The sequence below is a fragment of the Manis javanica genome, chromosome 2 (assembly GCF_040802235.1).
Source record: "Manis javanica isolate MJ-LG chromosome 2, MJ_LKY, whole genome shotgun sequence".
Lineage (NCBI taxonomy): Eukaryota > Metazoa > Chordata > Mammalia > Pholidota > Manidae > Manis > Manis javanica.
In genome coordinates this window covers 49,213,717-49,238,036 of record NC_133157.1, presented here as the reverse complement: position 1 = coordinate 49,238,036, position 24,320 = coordinate 49,213,717, and the positions used below count along the sequence as shown (strand labels likewise).

The 24,320-nt window shown below is 38.2% G+C and overlaps 1 protein-coding gene across 6 annotated transcripts in view; it reads left to right on the top strand.

The window, feature by feature from the left end:
• Positions 1-24,320, top strand: part of ADAMTSL1 (ADAMTS like 1) — an 869,288-nt gene that overhangs the window by 609,214 nt on the left and 235,754 nt on the right. For 5 of the 6 annotated variants that reach the window (XM_017660035.3, XM_017660032.3, XM_073228449.1 and 2 more), the window contains one exon: positions 15,212-15,338. In XM_017660035.3, coding sequence (XP_017515524.3) covers positions 15,212-15,338 — 127 coding nt within the window. Of the gene's footprint in view, positions 1-15,211; positions 15,339-17,653; positions 17,752-24,320 lie in introns of those variants that run through there. The other variant, XM_073228451.1, reaches the window with a different exon arrangement.

The window sequence follows — 24,320 nt, the reverse complement described above, 5'->3', positions numbered from 1 at the left end:
TGAGTTTGCACTGAGTTCAGTTTGTTTCCATTTTCTTGCTCCTAACGCCTCCCTCTCCTCTGTCATGCCAACTGCTACTGGAGATGTTTTCCCTCTATTTAAGGTAATCACCAACTTACTGCTGAAGCCAAACTACTGACAAGCAGTGGAAATACAGTTGCTGGGGGCTTATTTTCATATGACTGGAATCTTTCTGGGAAGTTGTCTCCCAAGATATTGCCCTTCTGGAGCCTCTTGTCCTCTTGCGTTTCCTTAGTTGGGTGCTAAGGAACAAACTTGGTGAACAAGATTGATACATGGTGGGCTAGGTTTTGAAGAGAATGATACAAACAGCCCTCAAAAATGATTTCTTTAAACAATTTTTTCTCAGAGCTGCTGTGTAATATGGCACTGCTCTACTCTTTTGAATAGCACACTGTTGACTTAAAAGTCCTCTGGTGTATTAGGCAACCCAGTGTAATAAGAATGATGGATTAGAAAAGGATTGGGATCCCAATTCTGGCATTTTCTAGGTAGGAAATTTAGGAGGTTGCTTTAGTGTGTCATCTGTGGAGTCACTGAGTTTGTACAGGCTTTGTGAATGCTGCAAAACACTGCTACTACCTCCCCCATAAGTGGGGCTTCCTAAGAACTCTGATTCCTTCCCCTTCAGTACTTAGTTGGTATTGTCTCTTTGTCACATCAGATTTGATAAGGGAGACTCACCATTGCAACAGTTTACAATTTCCTAGTGTAATTCCCGCTCTCAGAGTGAATGTGGCTGACAGTATTTATTTCCTATTGTCCTGCCAACTCAGACACAACTGCCCCCCACTAACTACAAAACAGATAGGCTTCGTGGACTACAGTTGGGAAGACCGCACCTCAGTGAGACAAGCGACCACTTTAGGGAAATCCATGTGTCTTTCCTCTTGACACTTTTTTTTTTTTAGAAAGAATTAGAAAACCAAGGTTGAAAATCATCAGAGAACTCAATGCCCAGATGTTCTGGGGAGCCCCATGTTCATAAAAATTCTCATGCTGATCCTAGCAAATGCGTTTTCATCTACACTGTGATATATATCCCAGTGATTTCTTATAGTACACCTGCACCTAGACAAAATAGTTGAACTTTATAAATAGTGGAATTTTAATGTAGAAAAATAGCATGAAGACTAGGTCACAAATAGGCAAAGGATCCACTAGAAATGACAACACTTGGACATCTTAAAATGAATGGTTAAATCATGTTTTCTAGCAAACGTGGTGTTCAACAGACCCAGCCTTGTATTTTGGGGACCTTTCTGTTTAGAGTCACATACATATATTAATAGGGACATACTGCTTATTTTTAAAATACAAAGCAGTTATTTCAAATTACATGCCTTGTACATAATACATGTGCAAGAAAAGTTACTTGATTTAGTATAGCCAAATTATGCATGATTGTTGCATGAATCACAAAAATTTCTTCTCTTCTTTGCTCCTAGTCTGCCAGGAAGTAATAAGGTGAGGACACTGAAGCAAGTGATTTGGGCTCTTTTAGAGAGAAGAAGACAGCACATTTATAAGCTTTCTGTGTTAACTTTTATCAGGTAATTTTAGAAAACTGACCAAAAACCATTTATAAATACTATAAAAACTTGAATTTTAAAATATTTCTACATTTAAATGGGAATTTAATTGTGTTCTTGAATTAGACATATGTTGAGTGTTGAATTCTGTCAGATTTGAAATGTAGTTACAGCTGGTTCTAAATTAAGACTACGCGAGGAAAGAATAAGAAATCATTTTTATATATGTGAATGGGTGGCTAGTGGAATTTTCTTAATCTTTCTGAATGGGAAAAATGTATGTAATCATTCTCTTTTATTTCAGGAACTTTGAGTGAATTTGTTTTTGTGTAAAATGAAAGAAGCAGCAGTTCATTTTGCCACTGTCAATATTGCAGTGACTCAGCAGAATATCATTGATTATCTACCCACAGCCTAGAGTGTTTGGAAGGGTACTCGCGCTGAGAGCTGTTATCGGCCTTCTTCCAGCCCTATCTTGTCACCGCACCCAGCAGCTATCCTTTCTTCTGGCTCAGGAAGTGTTCGGTCCATTAAAAATCAGCCAGTTCGCTTTTCTCTTAGGACTGTGTAACTGCAGTTTGACTGGTTTACTGCTAATTCTGATTAATAAGCAATCCAAATTCCCAGTTTCTGGAAGGCTACTTAAAAAAGAAAAATTAACTGATTTGTTTTGGGCTCATGCATTCAGATTCAAGCCGTCTTCCCCATTAAAATAAAAAGATTTTGGATATTCCCTGTTTGAGATGGATTTGTGGAGTACTCACTCTCTTTCATTAAATTCAGCTGTTAATGACAACGCACTGACATGGGTGCAGGCTCCCTGCAGGAAACAGGACCCTAAGTTTCTCCTGCAGCTCGTGAAAATAGATCCTTCCCCAGAATGTCTTTGAGAAATCTGTATTTTGTGTTGACAGATACAGTTAGGGATTGGTACTTGCTTTACACATATTTGAAAGTGGCCCTGAATTAACTCTGGGTTAGTGGTCTAGAACTGGAGAGCTAAGGACAGATATTTTAAGAATCCTAAGCATGTCCCTCTCATTTGAGTAGGCTGCAGAGATCATTTGCTACTCCACGGCAATTCCAGGGAGGTGTATTTTTTGTTTTTCATTTCAAACATAATCTTTAAAATATCCTTTTAAAAAAAACTTAAAATAGCTCTTTTAAAGAGTCATCCAGACTTACTGCTATTTCATTGGCTGCTTTAGCAGGGCAGAGGGAAGTTAAAAATTCTCCAGTGAAATTCCATCTGCTCTCCCCACTAAAGGCCCCTATTTCTTCTCCACGACTGGGGTTGTGATCTTACTTCATATGTGCTGTTGCCCAGTGCAGAGGAACTGAAATGGAACTGTGCTTTTTTTGCAAACATGACCCTGAACCTAGAACTGTGGGACTGGTTTACATGCGCTCTGGTCACCAAGGCACCCTTTACAGCTTGAGACACACTTTCACAAATAGGAGCAAATATACATTATGCATCCCCTCAAAGTAATTTAGCTCATGTGGTCTGATAATTATGGGATTATAAATTAGAAGATTTGAAAATAGAATTGTCCCAGAATTTCCAGGATATGTGGTCAGAGCTGTTAATATGCTAGGCCCTGTACTAGATCTTTTTTTATATAAGCTATCACATCAAATCCTTACAAACACATATATGAAGTAGACCTGATTATCCTCCTATAACTCACAACAGAACTGAATCTCATACCGAGAGTGTGTGATAGTCTAGTAAGTAGTGCTGAACATCACATCCAAGATGAGTTGCTTGTTCCTCCCACATGTCCTGCTGCCTCTTTCATGGCCCAGGGCTACACAGCACTTAGATTCGTGGTGTAAGTAATGCTGTTCCAGAGTGAGAAGTGGCCTGGGAAGTGAATGTGTAGATAAAATGCTGATATGGGACACTGTGATCTGGTTGGTCATAAGTGCAACACTTTCAGAGGGGAAAGAAAATACTTTAAGCAACTCTTCAGACTCATGGTGGAATTGAGGATCACGTCATAGCTCTGTTTGTTCTGCGACAGTAAAAATATCTTTTTTTATAAATAAAAGTTCAGTATCCCATCCAAATATTTTGTGATATGACTTATTCCTCTGTGAATAATCTTAGATTAACAACTTCTAGTTTCTCAAGCTGCCCTGAAATTTTCTGCCTTGTGCGGGCATGGAGCCATATGGGATATAAGTTTATAGTTTATTTTACAGATGATTTTTTTACCTAAATTCCATTTTGATCAATTTGCTGTGGCTTTACCCTGAGTCATAAAGGGCAGGAGAGAAACCAGTAAAAGGAAAATAAATAACTATATTAATTGAGGACATCTTGGACTGACTTTAAGTCAGAATACTAGTAGCACCATCCAGAAGCTCCAAATTAGTGTAAAACAGTATGTTTAAAAGTGACTAGGAAATGACCTGAGAACCAGGGGATGGTGGAGGCCCTCCTGACTTGGAGAACTGAGACACTTGAACAGTTATAACAGAAGGAGAACTATTTGGGGAGACAGGTATGTCCCTCTGTACCTTTCATTTCTCTTTATCTCTAGCCTTGGCACACACACACAGACATCAGCATGTTTACTGCTTTTGAAATACTGACCTCAGCATATCCAGACACATAAATGAGAGGTTCACTGCATTCAGAATTTTTCTGAATTATGGCCCATATTTGAAATTTTGAACTCTTTGTACATTTTCAGAACATTTCCCAGTTCTCAGGTATATGAGTGAGTTCTAACCATCATAACAGAATGAACAGACACATTCCAGCAAGATCCATGTTTGTACGAGGGCGGAAGACCAGCTGCTATCCTTTCTTCTCAACAAAGACTCTTGTGTTTGAACAGAAACTGGGTACTGTATGCCCAGGAGCAGAAGGGAATCCGAGCAGTGATGTCAGAGTATACCTTGATGTCACCACTATTCACAAAGAATTACAGTTAATGCCATGTGAAGTGGGGCCAAATTCAACACTTTCCCTCTTGGGTACTTCACAGTCTAGGAGGCAGAAGCAAGGCCAGAGGTCAGGCCTTTGTATAATTTTGTTTCACATTCTCCAGACACCCTAATTTTGGAAGCAGGGGAGGAAGAAGACAGCCTGTTAAAAAAAATTCCCCTGGCCATGTGTTGAGAATGAATGCTAATGTCTGCATGCACAAATGTCCATACTAGGTTAATTCTTAGGATTTCTGCTAAAGACTACTAGACAAACAAATTTAACTAAAAAAAATATGCAAAAAAATTCAGATGTTTTTAGCAATGAATTCACACAAGAATTTGGCCGAGACCCTGAAATAAATAAGAAAGGAACAAAAGTAATCAGACTAGGAGCACCCTAGAAATTTAATAGAGCTTGGAAAAAAGGGTGTTTATCCATCCATTAGATGGGTTGATTCCTGATCTTAAGAAAGGCAGCACTAGAGAAACTCTTTAAAATGTTTGTAATTTAATAAGTTCACTGCTCTATCACCTATTTCATATCCCTAACATTGTCATTTCCATTCTCTTTCATTTACTTAATAATATAAGGGAAAGCATCATAAAACCAGTGACGATCCCCCAGCACCACTAGAACTGCAGGATAAAGAGGCTAATAAGGAGCACAGGAAAATACCAATAGCTCCAACCATAAAAATAGAAATAAACCCCTTAAAAAACAGCACCTGGGTAAATCTCATCCCACTAAAACCAGGTCCTCCTTTAGACTTTAACAGTGGTGGTCAAAGTCCCTACCCTTTGATGGGGTTGGGGCAGGTAGGTTGGAGAAGGGCCGTGGCTCTGTCCCAGCCAGACAAGCATCCAAAGCACTAATGCTCACACAGCATAGGGGAAGTCAGGCCAGGGCTAAAGGCCCTTTAGGAGGAGCCAAGTGTCAAGTGCTGGGGAGATAGAGTACAAAGGAGTCTCCAGGTCCAGAGTTGGTGTCTGAGCTAAGGTGTGAAGCCTCTCACTGTACCTGGTGGAAAAAGAGGTCAGAGGGAGAGTCACTCAAAAATAATAAGCATTCATAAACCAAGAAGATTTGGAGTAATGGATAAAGAACTAGAGACATAGTAGGCAAAGTGATGAGCGGAAATTAAACTCTTAGATTACAGTGCTATAAAATGCATCCATAGAGATCTCCTTTTTGACAGAGAGCTCTTTATTGGTCTTTGGAACTAGTGGCAGAGTGTTTACATGGTGGAAGCCATTATTAAGTTCTGGGATAAGGAGGAAAATTCTTCAAAACCATAATATATCCCTGTCCCCTGTGGCCTTGCTTATATGTGGAATTCATCCATTAATTCAAAAAATTTTTATTAGTTACTTGTGATTATTAGACAACTATGGCCTTACGATGTTACATTGTAGTAGGAGAGAGAAAATAAACAATAAAATTAATAAATAAAATAAAACTATATAATACTGTGAAATACATACCATAGAATCGAAAGAAAACATGGGACAGGGTTGAGAACTTGGGTCTGGGAAGGAATGCAGTTGTTCAGCATTTTGTCAAAGTAGGCTTTGCTGAGAGGGTGAAAGTTCCCAGCACAAGCTTAAAGGAGGCAAGAAAGCTGCTGTAGAGGTGCCTGGGGAAGAAGGTTCTGTCAAAGGCAACCAGCAGTGCCATCCGACGAGGAGACAGTACTTGGGTTTGTTTGAGGAACAAAAGTAGAGTGAGCCAGAGGCAGATGAGGTCACAGAAGTAACTCAGTTGGATGATAGAGGACCTTGTGGACCATTGTAAGGACCAGTAAATCGAAAGGAAATTGAGTAATCCTACTAGGGATTGGTAAACCCAGAAGAGAGACCAGCATGTATTGGGAGGATACCTTGAGAAAATCTTTGTCTGGAGAAAAGGGCATTAGTGCCCTCACATAATTTTCTTTCCACATTGTGGTGTATTACAGTGCAGGAGAGCTGCACTTCATCCTCTTAGCCCAGTGACTACAGGTACCAATATTTCCCTGTGGCATGTGTTGTGTGCCTGCTGAACCAAAGCAACTCATTTTTGCTTAAATCAACTTAACTGCTCCCTCAAGAAAGAAATCCTGCCCATTGAAGGTACACTTTCAAAGTTATTGAATGTAAAAACCTTACCTTTTTCTGGTGTTCAATCTTAGTACTAAGAGCTGTAGGCTGGTGTTGCTTTTGGCAACAAAGTATAGGTGACAGAAACATCTTTGTGCTTCCCAGCCTTTCACTGCCTTTCTAACTCCAAGAGGAACACAATACGTCATAGAAGAGAGGGATCACTGGTCAGTGACATAGTGCTGTTCAATGTGGACTTCACCTCTGGCTACACCAATGCCTAGTAATGTCGTCTTGGCCAAGTAGTCCAGCCTTTCTGAGTCTCAGAATTATTTTTGTAAAATGGACATAATTTTAGCTAATTTTTAGGGATATTAGAAGAATTAAGTAATTTTAACTAGACATATTGTGGTCATTTCACAATATATACAAATATTGAATCATTATTACATTGTATACTAATTGTATATAACTACATTGTATATAATCTTATATAATGTTAGATGTCAATTATATCTCTATTAAAAAAAGAATTAGGTGAGAAGATATATATTGTACCTAACTATAACAAGTGTTTGGCAAACACCAGTTTACTTTCCCTTCTTTAGGTGGCTTTCCCTTCTGTCTTTCTCCTCCCCCAGACCCCTATTGACCTTAGTGATCTTGCTCCTTTCTGTTCTCACCTATTTTGAGGAAATGATCTGATTAAACCCATTCACCCTAGATTGGGACCATACCTACTCCTTATGTGTATTCCCACAGCACCTTAATGGCCAGCAGCATGCCTTCAGCGCACTTTATTTGGTTTAGTTTAAGTATAATCAGCAACTTCATGTATTACTCCTCCCAAGGGCATTTGAACAACAAACAAAGGACTATACCAAAGGTACCCAACTTTCTACCACAAAGGGGTCCTGTATTATTTTTTCCTATGGGCCTTGCGTTTTGGAAGTTTCCGTCTACTCAAAACACTGCATGTATTAAGTGATCATTTGTTTTCCTGTTTTATGACTTAAAGACCTAAATACATTAAAAAAATAAATGCAATAAAGTCAGGATTCAGGCGATTTGTATAATGAGATGGTTTGAGTTTTGTGGTTTTATTGTAGGTAAATATATTTCCATTAGCCTTTTGGAAATACTGCACATAGCTCATGGGCCACTATTAGCACCTTTGCGAATAACCAGTGGTCCTGTTCTCCTAATGGAGAGGTGGGAAACACAAGGTTAGGTGGGAATGGTACCTTCCCATTTACTTCCTATGTGTTTCCAAATCACACAGTGCAGATGAAGCTGTCCATCCCTGTGCATCTTGTTCTGTGTGTCTTGTTCTGGTGGTAGTGATCTTGATAAGACCATTCAGCCTTGTTATCACCATTCACCAGTGCCATAAAAATTGTATATGTCTTTCCATGGTTCATAGGCATTATAACCTATAGTCAGAAATCTCAAATTGGAATGTTGTTTTTGTTAATTACCGACTATGTTATCTTGGAGAAGTTATTTATCATCTCTGAACCCCAGTGTTATAATTTGAACTTGAAATCATTCAAACTCTAAGAGAATGTTAATCTTAAAAGAAATATTTGTGGAGAATTATCTAAGAGATAGTTCACTTCTCTGATGCTGGAATAGTAAATTGGCTTCGTCCCCTCAAGTGACAGCCATCATCTATCAGATTTGGCCTCTAGAGCACAGTGTCATAGAGGATCTGGGGCTGCATAAAATCTCAGTGGAAAGGACTACAGCTGATTAAGCAATGTCTGCAGTGAGACCTGGCAGGAAAAGTAGCTGTACATGTGCCATAGTTTTGCTAGTCCAGCCCTAAGATTAAGCCTGACCATTACAATGCTCTCTACCTGGATGATTTGTTTGGGCTTCTTAAAATTTGCCCTTACCAAATGTTCCCTGACCATTAGGGTTCAGCCAAGGTAAGGTTATGGAAGAGCCAGTTCTTCAAAACTTCTTGTACTTATTTGCTCACATATTAGCAAGACATTGTTACATGGTATTGTCTTTCAAAAAAGTCATGGCAGATATATGTCTAGGATTTCTGTACTTTGAGTAATTATGGTTTTCCTAAACCAGTTTGTCATTTCATTCATTACATAAATATTTGTTGAACATCTACTACAAGGAACACATTGTCCTATACATTTCCTAAAAGACCAGTCAATGTTGTGACCCTGGTAATTGTGCATGGTTTCCTCTTTTCTAGGAAGCTCACATCCAGATATGTGACCACCATCTGGCTAATGTATAGGACTTCACAGCGTGCATTCTGTACATTTGTCTCACTTCTGACTTTCACTTATCTTTATTACCCTTATTTTCTCTTTACCCCATCTTCCCATTTTTTTTTTATTTTGTTATCAGTATGTATATGTTACAAATATTTTTATAAAAAGGTAAAGCATAAACCAATCAATATCTAAGTCTTCTGACAATAAGGTTGGAGATATACTATCTTTCCTTTTAACATAAATAATAAATGAGTTATAATGTGTATAAGGGCACATTCTTCCCCATAAAGTTCTATCTGAATTAAATAATTATAAATAAGAGCAGCTGTGAGCAGATTTGCAGAGTATAGTTTTCCATATTTGTCTTTCCCTGTGCTGAAAATAAAGGGATTTAAAAGTTTCTTACTTCATGGTATTGGATCAAGAAAAGCTTGACATCACTGGCTCAGTATTTGATGCTAGAAATTGAGATCCTTATGGGAAACCATTTGAAATGTGGCCAGTGTGAACCCATCTAAGCATGTCAGTCTGGGGCTGGTATCTGCTTAGTGTTTATTTACATTCTCCAAATTATTCACTGGTGGTAATATTTCTCCTGTGGCTCCTAGAGAAGACACTTTTAAATATATATTTCAGTCATATGTTCTGCCTATTCACTTGCTACCAGCTCTGTAAAGTGAAGGAAGAAACTTCTATCAGCACATACTGTAGCCCTAGTGCCGAAATCTGCATGATGTGCTCAAAGCCTGTGAGCCAACTTGTTTGGATATTGTCATCCTAGTTTTTTTGTTTAGGGTGGATTTCCCCCTCTCTAGTCCTGAAGGCAAATGAAGTAAAAGCACAGTGTTAAGTGTGTATGTTTTATTTAAAAATAGGACAGAGGATTGCATGTCTGTATTCATACATTCAAGATAGAAAGGCAAAAGTTGATGACCCGCTAATGGTGTTTAAACAACAAAACATCTCCGGGCTTTTCACCTTTTATGTAACCTGAGATAAAGTTTTGTGTCAAAAAAGACAACCCCGTGCAATCATTTTTGGATGAGGAGGCTAGATGCTTAGATTGAGCCGACACCTGGTAGCAAAACACTAATAAGCTGCAGTGGGCAAAATATTCAGTTAGTGTTCCACCCTTTATAAAAAATTCCATGTAGTTGCCAAAGCTATGAGTGGTCATTATCTCACTTTAATGTTTTATCCAGAATGGGGTGTGTCTGGCAGAATGGGGTATGTCTGGGAAGTCAGTGACCTAAACATAGCCTTCCATGAGATTTCACTAATAATGAATGAAGGTGCACTCAGGAAAGAGTCTCTTAAAAGTACTAGCCTGGTACAGTAATTCTTGTTCACGCATCAGGGCAAACATTTAGGTTTGGCCTCTAGTTCTCATTATCGTCTGTCTACACAGACTTCTCTGTGTACACAGATATAAACCAGCACACATAAACATGCACACTCATATGCACATTTTTGTATACATGTGTGTCATCAGTGACTGCAGTCTGAGGTTACCTTTCTGTAACCTATAATAGAATTATTAGCAAACCATTATGATTGTTATCTGTTTCATTGATTCACCAGCATTTACTGTGCATTGCAAATGTCAAATACTGTGCCACACAACAGAAATACAAAGATTCATAAAGCCTGGGATCTCAAAAAGCCTGTTATCCAGTGTGGAAAAAGACATGTTAATAGATTAAACTCAATGTTAGTTATACAAGTCTTTGAATTTGGTGTATATAAAAGAAATCTCCAAGTGATAGTGGTTTCAGCACACAAAGGATTTACTCTCATACAAGAAAAAAGTCAAGATGTAATTAATCCAGATGGGGTTCCAGAACCAGGCTCTTTCTGTCTTTCTGCTCTGGCATATTTAGAGCAAGGCTTGTTCTCTCACAACTGTGTCATTTTTCAAGGTAGTAAGTGAAGCCAACAGGAAAGAAGGAAGGCAGAAGGCAGAATGAACCTTTCCCAGCTAAGGCAGCTTCCTTAAAGTAGCCTTCCAGAAGTCCCCCACACCACTTCCACTTTAATCCACTGATCACAACTTGGTCACAGAGCCAGTGAGACATACGCTCTTTTAACTACCTCAAATAAAATTGGAGTTCTGTTACTGAGAAAATGAGGAAAGATGGATATTGGGTGCTAACCAGTCATCTCTGCCACATGGAATTATGAACAAATGGTTGAGGAAGCATAAAACAATAAAGCCATTAACGGTGCAATCTAGAAAAGACTTTTCTGAGAAGAAGACTCTTAATTTGTGATTTGAAGGATGAATAGGAGTTTGCCAAATAAAGATTAGGAAAGAATACTCCAGGCAGAAGTAATAGCCCATGCAAATACACAGGGGCATCTGCCATTATATCTGCCAGTTAAACCCATTTCTGTATCCCTCTTTATTTTTTCTGTTATTAATGGTAGCTCTTAAAGTAATAGTTTAACTAATTTTCAGTTACTCTAACAGTGTCAAGCTCAACATATTGAGATAAGTCAACAATGATTTTCCTGATACAACTGCCAACAATTTTCCTCTTGAATCAAAATAAGAACATTTTATTTGACGATAAAGTATTCCACATTTTAAAAATAAGTGAGTTAGAATATTTTGGCATCTTAATAAAGAATTGATACAGAGGGGGGAAGAAACAGTTTTATCAGGAAGATGTTTGTCTTTTTGATTCCCAAGTTAAACAAAGCCCAGTTAGAACAGACTTGATTTCTATCCTGGGGTCCATGTACCCACAATGAGTGCTAAGTTGGTGGTCTGATCACGTTAGCCTTAGAGTATTTAGTCACCCTCTATTTAGTTATTCCTTATATGACTGTTAACTTTGGATCTGTGTAGTTGGATTATTCTTTCCTTAAAACAGTTTTGGAGCCATAGAAATCTTTAGGATTAGAGGGAGATTGTCTTGATTATCTCCTTTTGGACTCCTTTAGAGATATTACAGCCCATTAAAAATTTTTCAGAGAAAGTTAAATACTTTCAGAAACCTAAAGTTTCTTTAATTTAAGGAGCACACTCGTTAGGTTTGAGACAACTGAGAGTGTAAATTCCCGTACCTACTGCCCATCATCTTTCTACATTTTTTAGTATCTTGTAATATTAAGGTCATCTCTTTCTAACCCCATACAACAACTGTAGAGTTGATGATTCTTTGAATACTGCCTAAATGAAGATTGCCATTTTCTCAAAGCATTCAACTCTACTAAGGTAATCAGATGGGTTTGTTGTCCGGCAGTTGTGTAGGTACAGAAGGAAGTCATTAACGTGAGAGTAGTAGTGAATGGCAGCAGCCATGCAGGCTGTAGAGAGCAAGGAAGAGCCGAGGGAGGAAAGGGAAGCACATTGAACTCCTGCTCGGCATGGGGCAGATCCCTCGCCAACTCCTGAAGCCAGGGTCACCTGGTGTCCAGTGTCCACTTGAATCTGCACAGCATGGGAACTAAGTCCCTACCACCCAAGGATTTGAGGGAGCTGCAGAGCGCTGGATGGAGTGAGATTATGTTCTGAGAATTTCCCAAAGGCAAAGAAGGGAGATTTTCAGGCAGGCTACTAAAGAGCATGATCATACAACTGCAGTCCTGTCTGAATCACCCAGGCAATGGGAACTTGCAAGCCCAAATCAGAGATCTCAGTAGCCCTGCTCTACTTGTCTAAAATAGAACAGAGAGAGTAAAGACTAGTGCTTAAATCTAGAAAATTGAATGAGGTAGCGAAGCAACAAAGATGCCTACCACTGGGAAAAGGGGGTCTCTTATTAATCTCCTGAGAGGCTTAGAAATATAAAGAGACAAAATGCAGTAAGTTGAACATCAAGAAGGCTTTATTTAAGGCAAAGTACACACTCAAAGAAAGGGGAGTGTGGGTAGCCTCAGAGAGGATTCACACTTAAATCTTATGATTTGTATCTTTTAAGGATTTAAAGAATGGGGCAAAAGGCCAGGGAATCATAGGCTTCATATATGGTCTCATGTCTTTCTCCAGTGAGAGGCATTATGTCACTATTCATAGTCAGTCTTCTAGATACTCTGTAAGATAAACCTAACACATGGAATTTCTTGATCCTGTTCTTCTCCAAGATAGCGGTTACCCTCAAGCAGTAGAAACATAATTTAGGACTGCTCACCCTGCCTTAAGATAGGGTTGGTTGTTGGCTAATTACCATAAATATGTTAGGAATCTTACCTCCTAACTCCCTGGTTTTTAAAATGGAACCAGCCTTAAGATGGAGTCCCTCCTATTGTTACTATACTATTTATATCTCAGCATTTTTCATCATAGACAGGAAAAATTAATCATAATGCTTGTCCTATGTCTTTGCTCTACCTCAGTTTAGTTTTCTGATACTTTGGGAGCTGGTTTTCTGTTTTTGCTTTTGTCTTTTTGCCGACTTTGTTTTTTGATTACTTTCTAATTAGTATCTAGGCATGACTAAACTACGAGGTAAATCTCTCAGCAACCTCCTCTTTTTCTATATAATTCTGATTCCTCATTCATATCTTGGCTCAAAAGACCTCTCTGCCCTCTCTAACCAGATCAAATTCTCCATATTTTATGTTTTCATAAAATGATTATCATTTTACATTTCTTGGGTATGATGACTTGAATAATATGTGCCTCTACCACTAGATTCTAAGTCCCATGAAGCTGGGCCCTTATGTGCTTAAACTCACCATTAAATTTTGCTCCTAGCATAGCACCTTGCCCCTAGAAGATCTTGATCATTGTTGGCTAAATAATTAAGTGATTTTTTTAAAGTTACTTCTGCTTAAAATATGAGTAAATGCAGAGTTGTTCAGCTCATGTGTGGGTTCATCCACAGATAAGAATTTTGAAAATATTAACTTTCCTGCAGTTTCATGGAGACAAATCAAAGTGTTAGGCCAGCATGTACTGAAGTGACCTCACTGCTGCCTCTGAGCCTGTTGAGGAAAACTGCAGCCTGCCACAGTGAACCCCTAGGGATGGAAGCAACCCACCTTTGTTCTCCACTTAAGAGCTGGGCATTATGTTATTCTGATATCTTTGCATTTCAAACAATGTGCAATTGTTGAAGGAGTTTTTGCTTTGTCATCTATTTTAAAAGATGCCTGTGTGCTCTTAATGAAAAAATACACATTACCACAATTAAAAATACAGCACATACATAACACCATGCTAAATAGTTATATTTTTCCAAAACTTTGCCCACACATGTGTTGGCAATTATTAATTAAATGTACAAAAAGGAAAAGAAGCCTCAAGGAAAGTTCATATTAACAACTGGATTTTGGAAACAGAACAAATTGTGGGCACTTTGTCAAGATAAGCCCCTTCAAATGTCATTACAGTTCTCATTTTACTTTGTCAAAGACAGCAGTTGAAGCCATTTGGGAGTGGATTAAGTCTTTTCATATTAGGCCTAACTAGAACTCAGAGGTACAGCCTGCTAGAGCTTGGATTCAAATTTTTTTAACTTGAACATTGAGAAGTAAAAAGTACAAATAGGTATCTGATAAAGGCTTGTGATTTTGTTAAGCCTGTTTGGATAAGCATAAATATTTTGTTAGACATATTTAGAACTCAGCTTATTATCTATGTGACCTTAGCAAGATTCATGGCCTCAGCTATAAAATGGGGGTATCTTCTGTAATTGTTTTGAGAATTAACTAGATATTTGTATTGTGCCTAGTACAGGACAGGGCCAGGCAAAAAGCAGGGTCTCAGTGTTGTTTTATCTCTGCTGCCTTCCAAGTCAACCCTCTGCTCCCTCCACACACACAAATGCTAACCTTGTTACTGTTGGCTGATTCTGTGATTCTGTTTCTCTTTGCTTAGCTGAAGTGCTAGCTAGAAAAGAGCTATTTTCATTATTCAGCAAATACTTATCAAGGGCCTATGCTTGCCAAGCACTGTTCTAGTTGCTGGGAATACATCAGTGAACCCAACATACAAAGCTCCTTCCCTTATTCTGCTTACAGTCTAAGGAACATATGGAACATGAAAAGTGTCCATAAAATCTTTCCTGTTACAACTACCTTATGATTGCATTTTTTATGATTTGAATGAATCATAATTATTGACAGTGGAAATTCCTTTTGAATTAAGGTTCTATACTATCAGCAGTTCAGAATCTCCCTCTTTCCCTCACCTTCTCCCCATGCCTGCCTCCTCCTTCTCTCTCTCTCACCCATCCTTCTGTTTGTATATTTGAACTGTAAGAACATTTTTACCTATGCTACATTTTTTTCTTCCTTAGCTTGCTTCAAACTCCAGCTGAATTCAGTCCCCTCCATGGAAACCGTGTTTTATACCTCCTCAAGGATGAAAGGAGGGTCTTTCGGGGGGGTCTCACAGTGGATCCTTCTGGCAGGCACCTGGTTGAATTACACATCTCTCTTTCCTGTTAGATTGTTGGCTGCGATCACCAGCTGGGAAGCACCGTCAAGGAAGATAACTGTGGTGTCTGCAGCGGAGATGGGTCCACCTGCAGGCTGGTCCGAGGGCAGTATAAGTCCCAGCTCCCCGCAACCAAATGTAAGACTCTACAGAGATGGGCCAGCCTCTGGGTTTGCCGGCTGGCTCGCCTCCTCTTGCTTAGCTCTGGCTCTCTCAGCAGCTGGGGAATAACAACTCCAGCAAAATGAAGACACATCTGAAAATATGTGGGAAGTTTCATATTCTTGCTTTGTGGGTTAGTTTAGGTAGAACAAGTCAGGTCACCCATGGCAACCGCAAAAAAGAGACCTTTCCTTTTGGGGCAAAGCACAAGTGATCCAGATATGGATCTAGGTATGCTCTATTTCTAAACATAGGCATGCAGTTTGCTGGCTAACATGAAGACAGACTGCATCACGGCCTCTGATGTGCCTGGTGGAATATAGCAGGGAGGGTGGGCAGATCAGAACGGTCACTCCTGCCACTGTGAAATCACCTCGTCTTACTTTATACAGTGACCTTTGATCAGTACCAATCACAGTTTCTTATAGAATTAATAGTAAGCAATGCTTATGTAAAGCCATTTATTGACTTTTGTGTCCTAATCTCTCTATACCAGCACAACAAATATGTGCTCACTATACATGTATGTACTGGGAACTTTACATCATCATCTTATTTATCTTTATAAATATGTATATGTAAAATATAAATATATAACATATAAAATATTAAAAGGTACTGTTCATACCCATGTTACAAATGAGATAACCAAGGCCTAAACAGATTATACGACATGCTCAGAAAGTCATACAACCATATAGTAGTAGGGCCAAGATTTGAGCCCAGAGCCTGATTCCGGAGCCTAAACACTTACTCGTTCTTCTGGACAGTCCCATAACCTTGCTGACTGTTGCCATAGGACATTTGTAAAGCAGTTGGATGGATCAAGGCAAGGAACCATAGGCATCTGCCCAGCTGGATCCTACTGGGGTGGATGGTTTAAGTTCTTAGAATACTTAGGCCAACAACAGAGTCACATAGCAATCCAGATCATTTTCTGGTACACTGTCCTCTGTAACAGCCACTGTTCTAGGTACTGAGAAAGATACAGATAGAAATGAGACAGACTTGTACTCAAGGACATGCATTATTTTTTTAGAATAATTTGACCTTGCTTGGTATATTGTCTCCAGATTTTGCTATTACCCAAAATCCTTCAATAGATCTTTGATTATCTCTTTGCCAATGTCTCCCCTCGCATGGGAAATGAGAATAAATACGTTTACTGAATGTTGTTCTGTTCTCTTGTTGACTAGCTGAAGGAAAACAACTGACATATGGGGGGCTGTGGCTTTAAACAGACATGTAGGTCAAGAGAAAGGCAGTGTGCAAAAGATCTGTTCAAAGAAGTCAGGAAAAGGCAGCTTACCGAAAGGACTAGACGCTAGGGAAGCAGACGGGGCAGGGAGAAAGACTAGGGACTTTTAAACACATGAAACATTGAAGAGGCCATCTTAGGGAACTCTCCACATTCTGACACCCCTGTAAGCAGTGAAAAATGGGATTCTTAATAAAAGAAATGACTCCAGCAGAAAGAATGAAGAATGAGAAAAGTTAGACATTGACAGAGTACATTCAGGTGAGGGTTTTTTTTCTTTTCATCTATTGGTAGCTTCTTCTATATGATGAAAAATTAGAGAATTTAGAAGATGGGGACCAGAGAAGGATAAAGGCATAATTCTTTTGTAAATCCCTGAAATCATAATGGGATATTTGGAAAGAAAAGTTTGGACTTAAAAGGTCACATTTATAGAATTCTGTAGGGAACAATAGAAGAGCTAAAGTCTTTCTAATTATTTGTGTCATAAAATCGAACCAGAGCCTTTTATCTAGGAATCTAGGTGTTTCTGTTAGGCACACAGAGATGGCATGCATTTGGGCAGTAACTGCTGTGTGGCACATGCTGAGGTGTTCACTGTGAATCCTCTGTTATCTGCACCCCTGTCCCCACTCTTCTCGCTCTCATAGAGGAGCCTGGACACTGTATGGACAGATATTCCTCCTCCCTCCTGTAAGGGGGTGATCAGGGACCTTTGGGGCCTGAATCCCTGGAACACTAGCGGAGAAACTCTAAAGGAACAAACCAAAGCAAACTGAGAGCCATAAGTCATCTCCAGGCCTGCACATAGATACCTCAATGAAAAATATCTTTCTTTACAACCAAGAGTAGGTAAATTATATAAGACACAACCTGATGATTATCTATAACAACCAAATGCAATTGATTCATTTACTTTAGCACTGACGATGCCTCATGACAAAATGATTTATCAATAAAGCCTAGCATATGCATGCACCTCACCACAATTTATAGCAGATGCTGAACAAACTGCCTCATTTATGTTTTCTCCACCCCAGAAGAGCCTTCCACTCTGTGCTTACAGACTGTGAGGTGACCCACAGGCAGGGGAAGATCAGGCTGTTCTGCGGGGCCCAGTGCGCTGGCCAGGTGAGCAGTTCTCCACCCGTGAAAGCCTAGAGGAGCTCTGCCAGGTCTCTCCTGTGCTCTGCCAAAAGGCACTGTAAGCCAGCCACATGCTCATTTCGAACTCCTAGTGCTTGGATTCCCCACATTGAAGTCATTTTCTTCTGAACTTACATCCAACTTTTTTCCCTTATGTTATCAAGCCTTGGGGGAACATAGAAAAAAACAGAAGAGTGGAGAAAGACTAAGGTATAAAGTGCCAGAGGAAAAAGAGAAGTAGAAGGAACTAATCCAAAGGCTACCATTTGCTGGCAGATAAAAAAGAAACCATCTTTGTATTAAAAGATACTATAATTGCCTAATGTAAATAGAGATAAGAAGAAGAGTTAGTTTAAGACACGTTTTCCCCTATTTAAAGAAAAAGTCTGTCCACTGATAGGATTCAGTCTTTCCATTTTTCCTGATCACTTCTCAAATTCTCCAACCCAACAAAGAAAGGATCAAATTTAGCTAACATTAACTTACTTTTGATTCTAGAAATTAAAGGCTTATATTCTCATACATTTTATTGGCTTGTACCATATTATGTATTTTCCAAGTATACTCAGAATACACGTAGAGCTGAAGCCAGCCTATCTATTATCAATTTGATGTCTCCAGTTTGCAAACCTATCATATGTACCTATGTGTTTTGAAATCACTTGGGTATCCTAAAGTACTCTCTCCACCTCCCTTGAGTGGTAAGAGCTGGAAAAACTAATTTATATCAAGATAAAATGAAGCACTTAATACCTGGCTTTGCGTCTCAGACTGTGGCTTATGCTGATTTATAATGGCTATAGGATTTATTCCTGGACCATCATTTTGGCTTAGTGGTCTTGAGGTAAAGTATGTTTATAATAAAGTGCAGGTCTATATATTATAGAGTGAAAAATACATATGAATTTTAGAAGAAATTTCCCCCTTGCACCTGAATTCAGGCTATATTCACAAGCCACTCAATCATTCATTTATTCAACAGCAATTCATTTGTTTATTCATTCAACAGCAAATATGTACTAGACACCTGCCATGTGCTGAGGAACCAGTTTAAGTGCTAGAAACATAGGAAAGAGCAGAACAGACAAAAATCCATTTTTCTTGTGGGGCTTACATGCTAGTATGAAGGACAGACAGAAAAACAGATGAAACAAATAACTAAATAAAAAAATACGTATGTCATGTAGTGTAGGATTCATGAAAAAAAGTAAAGCAGGAGAGAACAGGAAATAGAGATAGGCTACCAGCCAAGGGTGTTGGAGGCGAGTTGCAATGTGGAGGGTTAGTAAGAAAAGGACTCATTGATAAGATGGCATTGGAGCTAGGATCTGAGGAACCATGCAATAGTCAGGGGAAAGAGAATTCTGTGCGTAAATAAAAGCAAGTGCAAAGGCCTGAGGTAGTTATATTCTAAACATATTTCTTGAAGGGCAAAGAAATGTGACTGAAGTCATATGAGTTTAAAGAAGAGTAGAGGAAATGATGAAGGCAGGAGGGTTGTAAGGTGGTGTGAAGGATGGCACAGGGGTTGTAGGACTTTGAAAGGACTTTGGCTTTTAGTCAGAATAAGTTGAGAAGTCATAGGAGGATTTTGAGCAGAGGAATGACTTGATTTGCTTTTTAGAAGGATCATTCTATCTATTATGTTAAGAATAGACTATAATTGGTCCAACTGTGGAAGTAAGAAAGGCAGTCAGGAGGCTGTTACAGTAAGCCAAGCCAGGAGTGATGATGGCTTGGACCATGGTAGTCATAGTACAGGTGACGAGAAATGATCTGGTTCTGGATACACTGCACTTCATTAGATCTAAGAGATCATGACTAAGAGATGTACCATTAACAAAGAAAAAAGATGCCATTGAAATTAAGAAGCTATGACATAATGCCTTCTTAAGGCTTTTACTTCTGAACATGTAGGGTTTTCACTTGACTGTTCTTAAAAGGCCTATAAATTTAGATACATATCTTTTTACCATATGTTACTCTTATGTATACAAAAAAGAAAGCGAAATTGAAATAAAATCTTTTTCTTCAACTTATTAGTCATTTTGGACTCAATGTCCACATTTCATAGGACTACTTGTGATATGACATTTTTAAAAGAAGCCAAAAAGGTATGAGATGCATTGGTACTATGTTTTTTTCAACAGCTTTGTTGAGGTGTGAATGCTGTACAGTTAATAGGGCATTTAAAGTGTATACTTTGGTGAGTTTTTACATATACATACACCTATGAAACCATCGCCATGATCAAGATCATGAATATATGCATCATCCCAAAAGCTTTTTGTGCCCTTATAATACTTCCCTTCTGCTTTCTCCCATCCCTATCCCCTGGCAGCATAATCTTCTATTACTTTATTGTATACACTCTTTTCCATCTGACTTCACTCTTTCAGCATAATTATTTTGAGCTCATTGATGTTGTAGCATATATCAGTAGTTCATTTTATTTTGTTGTTGTGTAGTAATTCCCCTGTGTGGACATACCACAATTTGTTTATCCATCACCTGTTGAGGGATATTTGAGTTAGTTCCACTTTGGAGCTCTTACAAATAAAGCTTCTATGAACATTCAAGTGCATTTTTTGTATAGACATATGCTTTGATTTTCTTGAGTAAATTTCTGGGACTAAAATGGCTAGATGATATGAAAGGTGTATGTTTAACATTTTAAGATATTGCTAAACTATTTTCCAGCAATTAGTGGCATACTGTTTTGTATTCTACCAGTAATGTATGATATCATACACCTTGCCATCACTTGATATTGTCAGTATGTTTTAATTTAGCCATTCTAATTGTTGCATAGTAGTATTTCATCATTATTTTAATTTGCATTTTCTAATGGCTAATAATGTCGAACGTCTTTTCTTGTTGTTTAATTTCCAGTTGCTGCTGTATCAGATTGTTGCAAACTTAGTGACTTAAAACAAAACACTTACTATTTTACAGTTCTGGAGGGTGAGAAGTCTGAAATGAGTTTTTCTGGACTACAATTACAGTGATAGAGGGCTGTGCTCCTTCTGGAATCTCTAGAGGATAATCCACTTTCTTTATTTTGATTTTCCAGCTTCTGTAAGCTCTCTACATTCATTGGCATTCTCAGAACCAAGAGAGCATCTTTAGATCTCTGATTCTAGTCCCCTCTCTGCCCCTCTTCCACTTTAAAGAGCTCTCATCATTATATTAGGTCTACCCAGATAATCCAAAATAATATTTTTATTTTAAAATTAGTTGATTAGCAATCTTAATTTCCTCTCTCCATGTAACAGAACATATTCATAATTTCTGAGGCTTAGGACATGGACATCTTTCATGGTGCCAGGGGATAAAATTATTCTGTTTACTCTACAGTGCTTGCTTATTCTTTGATGTAGTGTAGGTTCAAATCATTTGCCCAGTTTTTAAATGAGTTGCCTGGTTTCCTACTTTGGAGTTTTGAGAGTTTTCTTTAGCTATTTTAGGTAGAAGTCCTTTGTTGGATATGTGATTTGAAAATATTTTCTCTCACTGGGTAATTTTTTCTCCCAAAATCACTTAATATTATTTTTCACAGAGCAAAAGTTTTAAATTTTGATGAAAACTAATTTATCAATTTTTCTTGCATGAATTGTATGCTTAACATTATGTCCAAGAACTCCCTGCCTAATCCCAAGTCACAAATTTTCTCTTATGTTTTCTTGTTTTCTTCTCTAAGAGTGTTATAGTTTTATATTTACTTTTTTATCTATCATCTTTTTTCACCTTAATTTCTGTATAAGGCATAAGATTTATTTATAACTAGGCTATTGTTTTTTTCTTGTATAAGAATGTCCAGCACCATTTGTTGGAAAGATGACCTTTTCTCCCTTGAATTGACTTGAAATCTTTACTGGCCATTTTTGCATGAGTCTCTTTCTGGACTCTCTCTTCTTATTTATGTGTTGATCCCTTCATCAATACCACATTGTCCTGGTTACTATGGCTACAAAGTAAGTCTTAAAATCATGTACTGTGATTCCTCCAACTTTATCACCATTTCAAACTTATTTTGGCTATTCTATCCTAATTCTTTTGCCTTTCCATATACGTTTTACAGTCTGCCTTTCCAATCTACAAAAACAATCTTACTGAGATTTTGATTAGAATTACATTAATTAGATTGAGTTGGAGGAAATTGACATTTTACTATATCAAGTCATTTAACCTATGAGCAATTCAGGCCTTTTTATGTATTTAGGTCTTCTTTGATTTCTTTCATCAGCCTTTGTTAGTTTTCTGCATACATATCCTATATATTTAAGTTAGATTTATATCTTTTTCACATTTTTGTCCTAATGCAAATGGCATTTCATTTTTTATTTCAATCCCAATTGCATGTTGCTGTTTCATTTTTGTATGTTGGCCATGTATTTTGCAAGTTTGCTAAACTCATTAGTCCTGAGAGTTTTTGGACTTCTACATAAACAATCATGTTGTTCACAAATAAGGATGCTTTTATATCTTCCTTTTCAGTTTGTAAACCACTGACTTATTTTTATGGCCATATTGCACTGGCAAGCATATCCAATACAGTGTTGAACAGAAATGGTGAGAGTAAATATCCTTACCTCATCCCCAGTCGTAAGGAGGAAAGCATCCCATTTCTCACCATTGAGTATGATGTTAGCTATAAGGGATTTTATTTTGTATATATCCTTATCACATTGAGAAAGTAGTTTTGTCTTCCTGAGAGTTACTATCATGAATGGATATTGAATTTTGTCATGTTTTTTCTGCCTCAACTTATAAGATCATGTGGCTTTTCTTCCTTAGATTTTTATTGTGATGGATAACTTTTTTACATTTCAAATAACTAAACAGCCTCGCTTTCCTGGGATAAACTCTAATTGGTCTTGGTACATTCTTCTTAATTACTGAATTTGATTTGCCAGTATTTTGTTTGAGGGTTTTACATCTATGTTTATGAGAGATAGCTGTCCACAGTATCATTTTCTTATACCATCATTGCATTTGGTATCTGTATAACACTGGCCTCCTACAATGAGTTGGGAAGTGATGCCTCCTCTTCTGTTTTCTGGGAGAGATTGTGTAGAACTGATGTTATTTCTTCTTTAAATGCTTGGTAGTATTCATCAGTGAAATTCTCTAGGCCTTGGGCATTTCTTTTTTTTGCACTTTAACTTTTTGAACATGTTGAATAAAGTCATAGTATATATTTTAATGTCTATCCTGTGTTTTGACTGATTGATTTTTTTCTCTTCAATATAGGCTGTATATTTTAGTTTCTTTGCAATGCCTGGTAATTTTTGACCTGATTCCAGACATTGCAAATTTTGTCTTGTTAGATACTAGATATCTTTGTATTCCTGTAAATGTTCTTGAGTTCTGCTCTGGAAGCAGTTAAGTTACTTGGAATAAGTTGGATCTTTTTGGATCTTAAAATTTGGCAGGATCAAAGTCATGTTTGGACTAGAACTAATTGTGCCTTGCTACCGAAGCAAGACCCTTCTGAGTTCTCAGTGTCCCATGAATTATGAAGTTTTCCAACCTGGATATCGAAAGAAAATGCTGTTCCCATCCCTATATGCATGCCTGATACCAGTCCCTATAATTCTTTTGTGTGGTTCTTTCCCCATAGTTTGTTTCTTCATATGCTTGTTGAATGGTATGACTACGCTGCTGGAAACCTAAAGGGAACACTTTTTTTTTCTAATATAAAAGAATATATTATTAGCATATCATGTAAATATTTTCTCCATATTGTGTAAATATTTTTCCTAGTTTTATTGAGAAAAATCAACATATACCACTGTATGTTTAAGGTGTACAGCATGATGGGTAGATGCTCTTAATTATGCAGCATTCTCTCTGGGTGGCTCTCTCCTCTGGTAATCTGTCCTTCAGACTCTATTTGGATCTTCTCAGATTCTTGGCTTTGTCTCCTCGACTCAGGGAACCCACTGGGCTCTGTCTGAGTTCCTGCCCTCTGAGTCACAGCCTGGAAAGCCTTGAACGCAGTAAGCTGGGGCAGTGTTCAGGCTCACCAACTCTGTTTCCTGACTCTCAAGGGGTCACTGCCCTTCTTTCCACAGCATCCAGGGTCTTAAAAGCCCCAGTTTCACATAGCTTTTTCTGACTGTGTGACTGTCTCAAGCAGATTAAGTCTGGGCCCTGTTACTCCATCTTAGCCAGAAGCAGAAGTTCTGATGCCAGGCTCCTCAGTCAGGTTTACAGTTATGCAGAGCTAGCTGGCTCTTGACTCCCACTTTGGAAATGTTGTTATCCCTCATCTCCCTACAACCCCCACAGCTATTTGGTCCCAAGAAGTTAAATAAATGTGTTCCACTAGTATCTTGGAATCTCCTCCCAAGCTACTGACCCCCATTTTGCAAGTTTGATACTGGCCATTTTGGTGTTAGCAGTGTACAGGCAAAGATAACTATGACAGGATTACTGCTGCAGTGAAAGAGAAGATAGTGCACCATTGACTGTGGGATGCATTCTGATTTCATAATATTAAAATGTGGAAGATTGTTTCTCTTAGAACCAAAGAAATACGTATTTTGACT